Source organism: Sceloporus occidentalis, unplaced genomic scaffold, assembly GCF_023333645.1.
Source record: "Sceloporus occidentalis isolate IW3139 unplaced genomic scaffold, rSceOcc1.0.p SCAF_15, whole genome shotgun sequence".
Taxonomy (NCBI): domain Eukaryota; kingdom Metazoa; phylum Chordata; class Lepidosauria; order Squamata; family Phrynosomatidae; genus Sceloporus; species Sceloporus occidentalis.
In genome coordinates, this window is record NW_028316995.1 from 12,174,845 (window position 1) to 12,189,131 (window position 14,287).

A 14,287-nucleotide genomic window follows, 5' to 3' on the forward strand; every position below is an offset into this window, starting at 1 on the left:
TCTCCTTCAGCTTCCTAACAGATTGGAAGCCTGCAAGAGCCAGGCCCCATTTTCTTGTATACCAGTATGTCTTAACACGTGTTACCGTGAATGTTGTATACTATACATTTTCAAGTTCTTTCTAGCATTCACTCTTCTGCTTCTTTTTAAATAAAATAATATAATGTAACGCAGCTGGAAAGCATCTTCAATGGGTCTATTGTGCATGCATTACCTCAGCAGCAAGGTTTGGGAATGAACAGTACCAAAGACCCATCCATAATTCTACCTTAATATTCATTATATGAGGCCTGTGAGATATGAACATCTTTATAGCGCAATCAACATAAAATTAATAAGAAAAAAAACTTCCAATTCATTTAAATTATTTTATTCTGTGTAAGCTAAAAGAAATTTACACGCTTACATTTCAAAAGAATTTGGGCATGCACATGGACCTTGTTGTTACAGATCAGTTTTCAGTATTTTTGTTCCATAGGAATTTCCCCAATCATTTACATCCCAAAGTCTTCAATGCGCATATAGGGTAAACCATATCAACGTATGGTTAATGCCGCTATACGCTGTGCAAATCAGGATAGTGGTACAACAGACACAATGAGTACAAACTAAATCAGGACAGTAATCAAAACACTTTATAAAGACATTCATATTATTTTGGTCCTTCTTAACCTAAAAATCAAATCCCCTAATCATCCGTACTTTAAAATTAACTTAAATCGGCAACAACACGAAGAACTGAGCAGGAGGCTGGTCGGTAAGTTATGGTTTTACACGCAGCAAAGAACCCATTAAATGGTTTCTGGTAGGACAATACCGTAAACCCCTTTCTCCATCAGCTAATACGCTCCTGCGGCAGGGAAAGGGTTAAACTGACCTTGTGATTGAAGAATGAAATTGATTAAATTAACACACAAAATAAAAACACAGGACGCTTAAATGTAACAGTAAAGTCAACTTCAGGACAACTGGGAGAAAAGAACGCTATAGGAACAGATACAGGCAGTGAAGATTTTGCATGTTCACATTAAGTTTTTTGATGATTTTTTTTTGTAAGAAAGGATCCACCAGTGTACGTACCCCAGCACATCAAAAAAAGTTACCCTTTTGCATTATATACAAATTAATTATTCTTCTGTTTTAATTCTTATAGAAATGAAATATTCAGTGTTGAAATATATATATTAACAATGTATACACCTTTCAGTGATACTTACTGACAAATCATCTGATTTTATATTAAAAGCAGGAACACTTTCTTTTTACCTCTAAAAGTTCAGATATAAAACATCCAATTTATTTGGGCTAATTTTTTTCTACATTTTCCTTTTTTCATCAGTCAACTTTGTCTTGAGAGCTTGTTGAAGGCGTTAATGTGGCTGGAAACATCAACACCTTGGCATGCATGAAAGATAACTCGGGGAGACTGGCAATGACTTTGGAAGCCTCTTCACTAAGGTTCTCATCCCTTCTGGGTTTCCTGTGAATAATGAGAAACAAAGACAATGTTTATAATCATCTGGCTCTTCTTTGGACTGTACCGAATATCTGTGTCCTGGCAAGCCATAATCTAGACGAGATCTGATCAGACTTATATATAAAGTGGAGCGGCCATCCACCGATGCTTCTGCCTATATAGCTCAGCACTTCCTCACAATCTCTTTTACACACACACACATATACTGGTATATGAGAAACACACACGTTAATGTACATATATACATATACAACACATAAAACGACCCTTTACCTTGCAGATGTGCTTGTGGTCTCTGCTGTAGACATTAATCTTGCAAACGCATCGGTCACTCTGTTGCTTGCCGAGGAGCATTCTACTTTTGAGGTTGTCAATGCATACAACTCGGGGTCCACACCTTATGGCATAAAGTCATAATTTATGAGATGATGGCAGTTTGTAGTGCTGTGGTGTCTTAACATAAACGCACAACAACAACAACACATAAAATACTTCTTTAAACATCTGAGTTACCCCCCCCCCCCCTCAAAAAAAATAACCTGGTTAAAAAGCACAGACCCGGGATCGTTCCTAACGTTACTCTGTATAGGCGCATGAATGATATTGCTCAAGCTGTTCGCTGCAGATGGACTGCAGGCTCCATCGGGGGTAAAAACAACTAGAATTTTGTTTGTTTTAAGTAAATTTCACTAATACCGCTAGTGCATAATTCATGAACTGGAAGCTTACAAGTCCACGTAGGGCAGTATATTAAATACGCATAGCAAACTTTACCTTTAAAAAGACAGACATGTAAAAAGATGGAAATCTATTACATGCACCAGTTTACTTATCTAATTAACTTGGGATCATATTACTACTTAATGAAAGGAATGTTTAAAGCAAATAACGCACTTATATGATCAATTAACAAAAAAACCCAAAAAACTTATTTCAAAATCTTCTGGCTTATCAAATGAGAAAAATGTATGTAAACTCAGATATTTAAAGAAAAGGCCTGAACACGCTCACAATGAACGATAACCACATTTTTATTAATTTAGTATTTCTTATGAAGACAGCAAAATTGTTTCTCCAACTGGTTGTGAAGAAGCTCGGCCAGGCACTGGCGAATTCCAGCTGATATTAAAGGCAAAGTTCCACTTAAAGAAAATATTGATTGCTTCACATGCTACAGTGTGCAAACATAAATCAGACACTTAGGTTTTCTATGTTCCCATGGCAACGAACTGTGCTTGTGTCACATGACAATCAAGCGTCCCTGAAAAAAAAATATGAATCATCCAAGATTTTACATAAATTATTTCTGTAAGGGATATGGTTATTCAACTGTACGTTGAATATGTTTAATGCTGTAAAATTCTTAAGAGTAGGTGTAATTAATGTAAACTAGAGAATGACTAAAAAATTCCGGGCAGCGAGTAGTCACACCTCGTAACCTTTTACTGCTGGTACCTTCCTGGCTACCGGGTCCTTATTAGCTGGTAATCTGCATGTAACTTGGATCGGGCGCTTGGACTACTACAGTACTGTGCAAATGTTTTAGGCAGTCGTAGAAAAATGATGCAAAGTGAGAATGCTTTCAAGAATTAATGTTATCATGTAGCAAAATGCAAAGTGAGTGAACAGAAGAAAAATGTAAATCAAATACTGTATGTGGGGTGACCACCCTTTGCCTTCAAAGCAACATCAATTCTTCTAGGTACACTTGCACAGTGAAGTGGAGGATTTTGTAGGCATATATTTAGGCGTATGATTCAACAATTATCCCAAACAGGTGCTAATGATCATCCATTAAATATGTAGGTTGAAACACAATCATTAAACAGAAACAGCTGTGTAGGAGGAAGAAAACTGGGTGAGGAACAGCCAAACTCACTGACAAGGTGAGGTCGCTAAAGATAATTTAATGATAAAAATCATACAGCATGGCAAGACCGAGCACAGCAACCAGACACAAGGTAGTCATACTGCGTCAGCAAAGTCTCTCCCAGGCAAAGGACATTTTAAGGCACACAGGAGTTTGCAGTTGGTCTGGCAAACCTCTTTTAAAGATGCAGAAAGGAATGGGCAACGTAGATTCAGTGGTCGGCCAACAACACTTCATGCTTACTTCCCTTTACAATACGAAGATGTCCATTGGTGCCATCAGCTCAACATTGGCAGAAGACAGTGGGACTCTGGTACACCCATCTGCTGTCTGGAGAATTATGGTCAGAAGTGGTCTTCATGCAGACATATATTAATGGTTTCCTCAATGCTAAGTACAGGCAGATTCTTATCCATCATTCAATACGTCAGGGAGGCATCTGATTGGTCCTAAATTTATTCTGCAGCATGACAATGGCCCCAAACATAAAGTCATTTAGAACTATCTTCAGTGTAAAGGACAAGGAGTTTTGGAAGTGATGGTATGGCTCCATATGGAGTCTGTCTGGGATTACATGAAGCAAACGAGGCTGCCTAAAAACAGTGATTAGCTCTCCAAGATGTTTGGAACAACCTGCCTGCCGAGTTTGTTGAAAGATTGTGTGCAAGTGTACCTAGAAGAATTGGTTTTAAGGCAAAGGGTGGTAAGACCAAATATTGATTTGATTTAGATTTTTCTGCGGTTTGCTCCCGTCTCATTTACGTCCTCCCTTTGGCTGCTGAGTTGTATGTACACTTCTTGCACATGCTCAGTGGTACTCCCAATTCTGGTCTATATCAGCTGATGTGTGCTGAAAACTTTTTTCTAGAACACATACCAACTTGCATGAAGTAAAACCTACTCGAGTTCATGCAACATGGATTCCAATATGCATTAAATAGAAATAAGACATTTCATTTAACTGGTGAACAATGGTTAACCCATGTACGAAACTTCCAGAGGTCTTCTGCTCCCAACAGGATCGTCAGACACACCGTTATCTTGAAAGAAATACTTTTTTGTAGAGCGGTGAACATGGAGAACGTGTTTCAACTGCAGCTAAATGAAATCAGACTAAACTAGTCCAAATAAGACCCTCCACCAAATTGTTATTTATAATGGACCATTTCATCACCAAACTAAAACCACACCACTACCATAAAGCCACCAATTATCTACATACCTGGAAACTTTCAAAGTATAAAGCAGCAAATTAAATTTGGTCAACCTAGAATTTGGAATCTCCAGATTCCCCAGCATTTATTTACAAGTCTATGAACAATGACAAGTCAATAGAAGGCTAATATTTTCCCCTGTTTACTTATTCTCTGAGAAACATTGTGAAGAGAAGACTTTGTGAGATTTTGTTCCCACAGAAAGTAAAGCTTGAAAGTTGCCAGGTATGATGATTTCTACATGAGGGACAGATCCCGCAACCAAAGGCTCGGCAAGCTCAAACTAAACATGACTTTCCCAGAAACAAGTAAGACATGTTTAAAGGGGTTAGTTACCATGGAAACACATGCATGGGGGTTTGGTCTTTTAATGGCAAAGTATGTGAAAACTGCATTTTTTAATATGAATAGGTACGTTAAAGGGGCAGAAAATAAAGGGTTTTTTTTAAACTAAGAATGTAAAAAAGAATAAAAAGACAAAAAATATGTTGATAAATAGGAAACCTCTGGCAGAGAGAGAATCCGTGCACAGTGGTGCTCATGTAAATTTATCAGCACTGCCTTCCATAACTCCAGAGGTCTGTTTTTTTGGAGAAAAAAACATTTATGCTTTTATTGAGTTTCTAAAACCACTATGGTTTGCCAGTATTCAATGTTTGGCAACTATAACAAAAATCTGGGTTAACATTCTGTAAGTTTTAACATGTTATGTTTCTACTGACTGCTGTGCTTTGAACACTCCTCCGGGTCTTTGTAAACCATACCCTATATTTTATGTTATAAACCCAATTCCAGAAATGCTTGAATTGGAAATTTCATATAAAGCGATATCAACATTATAAATATATGTCTTTACGTTTCTAAAAAGTATGATTTACCAATATATTGAAAAAGGACATGGTAGGGTTTCTACCGTTCCTAACTATTGATAAATAAGGCAAAATAAAGAAAGCAAATAATATGTGACTGGAGTGGCCTTGAACAGAATGAATAAAAACATGGCCATAAAAAGCTCAAATATGAAAAATAACAATATAGCACTCGAGTGGCCTTTTCTATAATATTTTCCTTATCAGTTATTAAAAATTATAAATGAACCATATATAAACTAAATTGATTTTAGAACTGGAAAAAAAAACCAAAAAAAAAAAAAAAAAAACGAAAAAGCCCCCGTAAAAATATTTAAAAATTAAAAATATTTTAAAAAAGACGGAATTATTATGGATATGGATTTTGGAGTCCACGTAGAGGACAAATAGTCATGGAACTTTTACATACTACAATCAAGAGGGCAATAAAAACCAAGAGACTTGTTTATAGGAAAGCCACAACGCTCATGCTTTGGAAGCAAACCAATGGAAGTCTAATTTGCAGAACTGACACTCAGCTGACCTGGAAACGTAGAGTTGTTTGAGCCACTGTCATCCACGGGCCCAAAGAAATCAAGGTTCAGAAGAGTGGAACCTCCTCTAGCTTGACATTCAGTGACCATGTTGATATTCAGTCGTAAAGAAGGTAGGCCACAGGAATGGGGGGTTTTGTGTAAAAAGGGGTAAGACACACTTAAACATGCACGTTTTTACTATTAGACATCCACATGGAGAAAATACCAAAATCTTACATTGTTATTTATTATGGTGAAAACATCACATTTTATGTGCAATCATGGTATACAGTTCAGAAGAGCACACAACAGATTTGATCAGCAGATATACGCGACTGTATGTCTTGCTGACTGGCACACTTACTAAAGTAATTACAGACAAAGCTACAATATAAAAGGGAAACAATTCAGCGTAAATGCCAAATTTAGTGTCCAGGACTCTTCTTATGCCGTCCATAAGCAGTGTGCAGGCTATTATATCAATACAACTAAAAGCCCTACATTTTAATGTAAACCCTATTATGGAATCTTTGACTACGACACTGCAACAAATATAGGTTACATGTCTATATGAAATACCAAAATAAGTGCAGAAGAGCAATAATCTCTTATTATACAAAAAGTAATTTGGAGCCACAGGCAGAATTTGTAATTAATTATTTTAAATCAGTCAAGGCTTTATCAGTTTAGACAAGTGTTCCGTAATGGAGGAGTAGAGACATAAGAAATATAAAATGGTTATTAATATGTTGCTTGTATATGAAAGCAGTCATCCATGGGCCTGCCTCCTTCTAGCCATGGAAGTTCAGCCGTCATAAGAGTTCTACTTTAGTTTGTTTCAGTGGACCTGCCCATCTAGGATGATCTACTTTGATGGCGGGTAAGAAACATCAGCATGGAGCTAAATCACTAAGCGCTTGGGAGAACTAACTCTGGTTTTGATTTGATTGCAGCATTCAGAATGAATGGAAGCTGTGTTGAATACCTAAGTAATTTGGTTTTTGGAACACATACTTTAGGGAAGAAACTCTGAACAGCAGCGAAATAAAATGGCATAACCATTTGACTGCCATGCGAGAAAGAGCATATACACCATATAGTTCACTCCTTGACTCTGGAGATTTGGGAATGCAGCTAACAAAGCAGCAACGCTTTGTTCAAATGAAAAAGATCTTTGTGATGTCAAACCTGAACTGTTCCCCCTTTAGATTCAAGAAAACTGATTAAAACCAAGCATACAGTTCTAAGTAAAAAGGCAGCCGTAATATGGATTGCTGAAATAACGAGACAGCAGACAACAGCAATAAAATACATATACCCATATCCAGGCTTTCCTTCCATAATTTCATATGGAATACAGTTAATGCAAAGACAAAAAAATGCTGCTTTTTTTTTTTTTTATATATATGTACAAATTCACCCGACCACCGCATTAATGAAACTGCAAGGAATTCATCTCTTGCCATAATCGATCACGCTGGCTCGGCGGTACGGTTTAACCGCACCACAAGGTTCTCACTGCTTAAAATAGACAGCCAGTAAAAGTATTCTGGCACAAGAAAACACATCAAATCTGTGACGGATAGAAATAGAAATACGGAAACCAAAAAAAAAACCAAGCTAAAATACATACCTGGTTCTTCTTTAGAACATAAATAAAATAAAAACATTCATAAATAACAATTTCTTGGAACAGAAAACTTAGACTACAATACCGATTGCGTAATAATAAACTGAATTTGCCAAAACATTTCATAGCTTTTTCATGCTTAAAATGAATTGGCGCAGTTGGGGGGAGGGGGAAGAGCTGAAAGAAAGCCTGAATCGTCCCAAGAGAAGACGAACACAAAAAGGAAAGATCAGCACAGAGAGGCTTGTTTGAATTCTGTAGCTTTCTTAAGTCTAGCTCTGGTGCTAGAAGCTCTACGGAGAGACGTACCATCTAAAGGGTTGGTAAGGCCGCTGCTACTCCAGTCAAACTGGACAGGTGGGAGAGATTCCTGCAGCAAAAAGAGGACAGTTCTAGTTAGAGATCATTTAAGTCGTTTACACTGGTATCTTCTTTACAATTGAGACTTCCCATGCCCTAAAGGCATCATTATTGGCTTCATTAAATGAGGAAGGTGTTTGCAGGACAGTTGTGGTCTCAGCTTCACTAGGCATTATGTAGGGCCAACCCCAGCAAGCTTCTGCTGCAAGAACACCTGAGCGTAACAGGCATGATTTACAATTCAATAGGGGAGTTCTTTAATCATACAGTACTAAGTCAGCCCTTAACACCTAGAATTCTGGATCGGAATTCTTACCTGCAACTGAACAGAAGAACAAATGTTATCGTCTGGCGAAACAGGTGAAGACTGTCCAATCGATGCAATCTTTTCTGCAGCAGATAATGGCTTCAGGGGTTCCTTGGTTGGCTCCAGCATACCCTGCGTGGATATTGAGGAGACTGTTTACCAATATAACACCCTTACAGAGTGCAGAACCATGCACGTGACCGCTGGAAATCCAAGCTTCTACTCTAATACAGCATTCTGCGATTATTGTTATAGCAGATAGTTTCTTTCTCCCCACGTGCTTTTACTTATTTCTGGTTAGGGACTGTAAACCTCACCTATTCATTCTATACCAGGGGTGTACAACCTGCGGCCCTCCAGCTGCTGCAGGACTCCCATAAGGCTCTTTCAGCTAAGCTGAGGAGTATGCGAGATGTGGCCAAAGGGCCAAAGGGGCCAAAGGGCCACAGGTTGGACACACCTGTTCTATACCATGCCTAAAAGGGAATCAAGGAAAGCAATCATGTATTTATTTCATTTGCACATTGCCAATAGATCATGTTGTTATCTTGTGCAATGTTCACAAAAAAAAACCAAGATATAAACAGATGGAAAAGGTGACAATAATATGTAAATATTATGATTTTTACCCTTTATCTGTAACATGAATAAAAGCAATTTCTTAGAGCACATTTTCCCCCAAACGCCCTCTTGTGGCCAAGTGCACTCCCTACACACATTTAGTACTTAAACAGCAGACCCTCTTCTTTCAGCTTTTTATAAGTATACGCAAATGTTAACCTTATCAAAACCACCACAGCTCCTCCATCAACCATGGGGGACATAAGCAAGACAGATGATACCATTCCATACCGGACACCGTGCTCTGCGCCAAGCAATAATTTACTCACGTAAACACGTTGGGTATTAGGGCAGGCTATCCAGCTTCATGGTGAGACCACATGAAATTCAAATTCACTCAGGCAGTGGATCAGTTTATTTCCATGTTAAATCTAATGGGCCTTTTACAGATGAGTTGTCACTAAATGACAACTGATCAAAGTACATTTGTAAGCTCTATGGGACAAATATATCACTGTACACCAGGCTACACGTATAAGTTGTTCTCTGGGATACCAAATAGCCTCTGTTTACACATACAAGGGGAAAATGCAATGGTGTTCTGTAACTACATGCTTTTTATCAATTAGTTGAGACGTGGCGAGTACTAATCTGGATGAAAGAGTAAGAGGGCAGGAGACAATGTATCATATAGCCAAAAATTATCCTGAGGAATTATAGTACAGTAATTACAATAACTGTTTTATTTGAGAGCTGACAAAATGTATATGTAAGATTAAATCAAGGTTACCGTTTTATCTAGAAAGCAAATACAGTTACAATGCTTTATCTGCTGTTTAAAACTTAAATTTGGATTAGCGAGCACAACGAAGAAGAGTGATGGGAGTGACAAAGGTCGTCTGTACGCCTATGAAGATATTCCATTCAAAATCATCCCGTTATCAGCTACAATAGTCATTTACAACATTTCATGTTTTAATGGTCAAAATGTGCTTCTTTTTAAAAACAGGGACAATTCTAAGGGACCCAAACTTTTGAAAAGGTAGTGTTTATTAAATATTCATTTTTAAAACAACTGGCGCTTGTTACCTCTCTTCGACTAAATCAAAGATTACTGAATCAAAGTAATTTAGCAGATGTAGCTTTTCACTTTACAATGCCGCATGGGCACAACGGTTTTATCCGAGATACATTTTTATTTATAATATGGAACTTACCAGACCGGCTGCATACATGGGCACAATAACCGGTTGTTTCTTGTTGCCTGTAAAAAGCTACAAAAGTGAACAGTGATTGATACGATCAGATCAACAAAAAACCTACAAGTTTATGGCTTATGCATAAGGCTATCCTATACATAAAGTCAATGCTTATTCTTTGTATATAATTTTGTATATGTTGTGGGCACGTCACAACACAATTTAAGCTCAGCTTGCAGCATGTGAGTTGATCTTTCACTGACTGCAGGTCATCCACATAAAAAGCATATCCCTAGCTGGGAGCTTTAATCATATCAGATACCTTTTATACAACAAATTAAAACAAAAAAGGTATACAGGCTTTCAGGACCATAGAAGCTTCTTTCTCAGATGGAGAGCCCTGAGCCAAATTGCTACACCGATAGCTCTGCACTTAACATTTTTCACCAGCGTTCAGTCCCAACGCAGTCTCTTCCATTTCATGAATTTTTATTCACCCAAAGTCTGCTGTCTTTCAGAATACCTACTATGTTCCTTGTGTCGATGCCCAGCGAGCAGAGGAGTTTCTTGTTGCTGTGTGAGCCTCCCCACTGGTGCTTCAGACCGTAAGCATCATGAATATCCTGCAGCTCGGGCCACATGTCCAGCACTTCCCTGTGTGGGCTGTAAACGACAAAACGGTTTGGAAGATCTTCCCAGTCACTATTTCACTAAATACATACTAATATAACCGAGCCGCTGAATTTAAACATTATCTAAGGCCACTTTTTTCAATGATCTCCTTTAATACGATATATCTCAATAGACCAAGTTTGTTGCCTTGACGTCACATTTGACGTCCTGATCTCTCCTTCACTCCTCAAATCTATCCACTCACCAAATCCTATAAACATGTACACCTAAACATGTACACCTAAACATGTACAATATCTCTCAATTCCTTTCTTCAGACAAGTGACGGCTTAAATACTGTTCCATTCCCGCCTGGAATATTGAAATTCTCCAACTGGCCTCCCATTCTCCACAACTTTCAACACTCCAGACAGTTCTGACCACCTCTTCCAGACTTATTTCTTAGTTGCTATTAGTCCTTGCTCTTTGTTGGCTGTCCTGTGCCAGTTCCTTCCCTGGCTACCTAAATAATCTCCTGGATTAAAAAGAGCTCTCTTTCTCCTGTACCAGTATGTTTTAACATGAGTTATTGTAAATAACTTAATACGTTTCGTAATATTGTAATTTGAACCGCAACACCACATTCTCATCATAAATGATCTCTCTGCCATCTCCAACACCAAGGTGTTCAAACAAATAATGTTCTTACCCAGTACTAGGCAAGGACTTAGTTCTTTCTTCAAGATTAGATGTTTGTAGCAAACAATCCAGGGATGATATGATTTCTTCTGTTTCAGAAATAGGCGGAGGTGGGAAGCAGACTTGGATAATTCGCTCAAAACGACTAAGTAACGATTGCTACGAGAGAAAAAAAAATTCATATGTAATCTGTTCAGTTAAAATTCAGATAATTTTTTTTTTTTTTTTAATTAACGTCTGCCAGATGCGCGCAACTAGCGATTTATAATTCTGTAAAACCAACAGATACAAATGAGACCAATGGCCCGGCCTATAGTTTATTGTTTTAACCCATGGCCATAAAACCCCAAATTTTGTTTTAATAGCAGTCTGTATACAAATCCTTTTAATACAAGAGGATAAATAAAATATACCTTGTCATTCTGGCACACTACCGAGAGTACTTATTTTCTAACTAAAGTATTATCTAACAAACGGTCCAAGCTAAACGTGTGATCTCAGTTTGCATATCGCTGGTAGTAGTAGAGGTGTCGCTTGCCTCCCATACAGCATTACCTGAGAGCTAGAAGTAGTTCCATCAGAAAGCAAAGTAGATTCGGATTCAGGTAAAGGAACGCTTTCTGTGTTTATGGCTTGGTCACTAGAAGGCACCGCTGTCCCATACGACTGCCAAGACTCACTGGCTGGGAAGGAGATGTCGGTCTTCTCACTTTCAAACGCAGACCATGGGGCACTTTCTGTCTGGTTATCTTCAAATGCCTTCCAGTCCAAAGGCTGATCATTATTAACAGCTGAGCTGAAGTCTGCAAAATCATCCGATTCTGGAAAATCATCCAAGTCGCCAGTTGTTGCCCCAGAACCAAAGTCTCCAAATTGATTAACGGTCTCTGATTCGTTGTGAGACGCAAATTTGGAATGGTCATCGACCGATTCCCGATCTTTTGAAATGTTTTCTGACTGTTCTAACTCGTCTTGGAAAGGAACATGGTTTACATCCTCAAAATCACCAAAGTCATCAGTAAAATCATTTTCGTCTAATTGGGACTGTTCTTTGACGTTGAGGTCATTTGACTCACTATGGTCCATGAAAGTTTGAGGTGGATTTTTGCTAGTGGCCTCGGGGGATAAGTCACCTCTGCTGGAATTTTGAATTGTTTTTTGAATGGTTTCAAAGGAACCGTCAGGTGTAAAGCCATGAATGTCGTCAGTGGTTTGGACCGTTTCCTCTCCGTTCTGACACCTCTCTGTAAGATCACATCTCTGGCTATCCGCTAACTGCGTTGTAGCTTCGGAGATTTTAACATTAGGCTTAACTATTTCATCACCTGCAACACTGTCATCTGCTACTAAAGCAGCTTCTCGAGGGTTATTTGTAGAAGTCAGATCACTTGAGTCATCAAAATTGTCTAAGACTACATTTGTGAGTTGTTTGTTGTTATTTAAGTTGCTGTCACAGTCGACTCTATTCAATGTACTGTTCAGCATAATACTTGTCTGCCCTTCATGTGAACCCGTGTGTGCTTTAAGCTCCGTATCATTTAAATGTACTGAGTCTACTTTGGAAAGCGGGGAAAAATCCGCAAACTCCTCTCCGGGACTAGGTGTAAAGGCTATGCTTAAATCTGGACTGTGTGCCGTGGAGGACTGAAATCCCTTCGAATCTGTAACATTGTCCAGAGCTTCTATTCCCTGAGGGTTAACAGAATCTTCCGCTGCAAACCCATTCGTAAGATTCCCCGGATAGTGCTTCTGCTCCCCGTTACAAGCGTCGAGCGCCTGGCCGTGTTTTGGACTGCCAGCGCTCTCCGAGCTCACACACGGATCAGAGTTCTTCACCTTCTCGGCCGAGCTCCCTTTATTGTCGAGTGCAGCAATATTGTTCCGCGTCGATTCATTGCTGGAGTTTGAATCGAACACTATGCACGTTCCCTTCTTGGAAGTAGTGATCTCGGACACTGTCTCTTTGTCCGAGATGGAGGTAAGGCTAGTAAAGTTACGGACATTATCAGAGTATTCATGAATTGGCATAAAGTGTTTTGATGGCAAAAAGTCTTCTCGAGATGTAGGAAAATGAACTGCATCCAAATCGGCAAAGCCTATTCCAGAGTTACCAACGCCAGAAAAGCCTCCAAACTCTCCAAATTCATCATCCTCGTCTTCATCCGCAACGTTGTCGAGAGGAGGAGGAGATGAAGAATACATTCGGATAACTTCAGGCTCCATGATGTTGGTTCTCGGTCAAAGAAGCAAATTATGCCTATAAAAGAAAACAAAATATTTTACTAAAACAATGAAAACCAAGCAAATCCCTCCCATTTCCAACTACTTCTACTCGTTGCCCCTATAATCCCGCTATTATAACAAAAATAATGCATTTTAGAGCCAGTCTGCAATCTTAATGCTTGTTATTGTTTAATTTCTCAGGATGGACCTGCTAAAATGATTTTGCAGATTTGAAGTAATACCCTGTGGGGTGGTTTCCACTAAAGCAAGCGTTTGCAGGAGAGCTGCAGATTCCGTCTCCCTGACATTACTATGTGTTACGAAGTACCGGCCAAACGAGCTTCTCTTGCTAGAAGGGCTGATAATTCCTTTAGTTTGCATTGCGCAAAGGGCCAGCCCAGCCATCCTGAAGCTCAGTGCGGTCGGTCCTTTGCAGTGGATGAGCGAGATAAAACCTCCTGCAAACCCCTGCTTTGGTGCGTAGACCCCCCTTGTGTTATAAATGGTTTCTGTTACAAAAACAGACAGAAGTTTCCGCACAGTTATGGTAAATTCATTGGTTATATATAAACGTGTCTGCATACATTTTACGCAAGTCCGCCTCAATCTTCCACTCGCAAGAAAATTGCTCGGGGCTTCGACCTTTCCATGCAGGTCCATGGCAACAGGTTTCAGGCAGTGTTATGCCATCAACCAAACGGTCCCTTTCAGGAATCCATATAGTGAAAAATACTTATTTCAGACATTAAGT

The 14,287-nt window shown here is 38.9% G+C and overlaps 1 protein-coding gene across 1 annotated transcript; it reads right to left on the reverse strand.

The window, feature by feature from the left end:
- Positions 1-1,335: 1,335 nt before the first annotated feature.
- LOC149303246 (aftiphilin-like) lies at positions 1,336-13,536 on the reverse strand. The gene is made up of 8 exons (XM_089481397.1): positions 11,869-13,536; positions 11,324-11,472; positions 10,530-10,656; positions 10,021-10,077; positions 8,252-8,374; positions 7,885-7,945; positions 1,751-1,874; positions 1,336-1,480 (listed from the first exon to the last, which is right to left on the reverse strand). The coding sequence occupies exons 1-8, from the start codon at positions 13,534-13,536 to the stop codon at positions 1,336-1,338; spliced, it is 2,454 nt and encodes an 817-aa protein (XP_089337523.1).
- Positions 13,537-14,287: the final 751 nt, after the last annotated feature.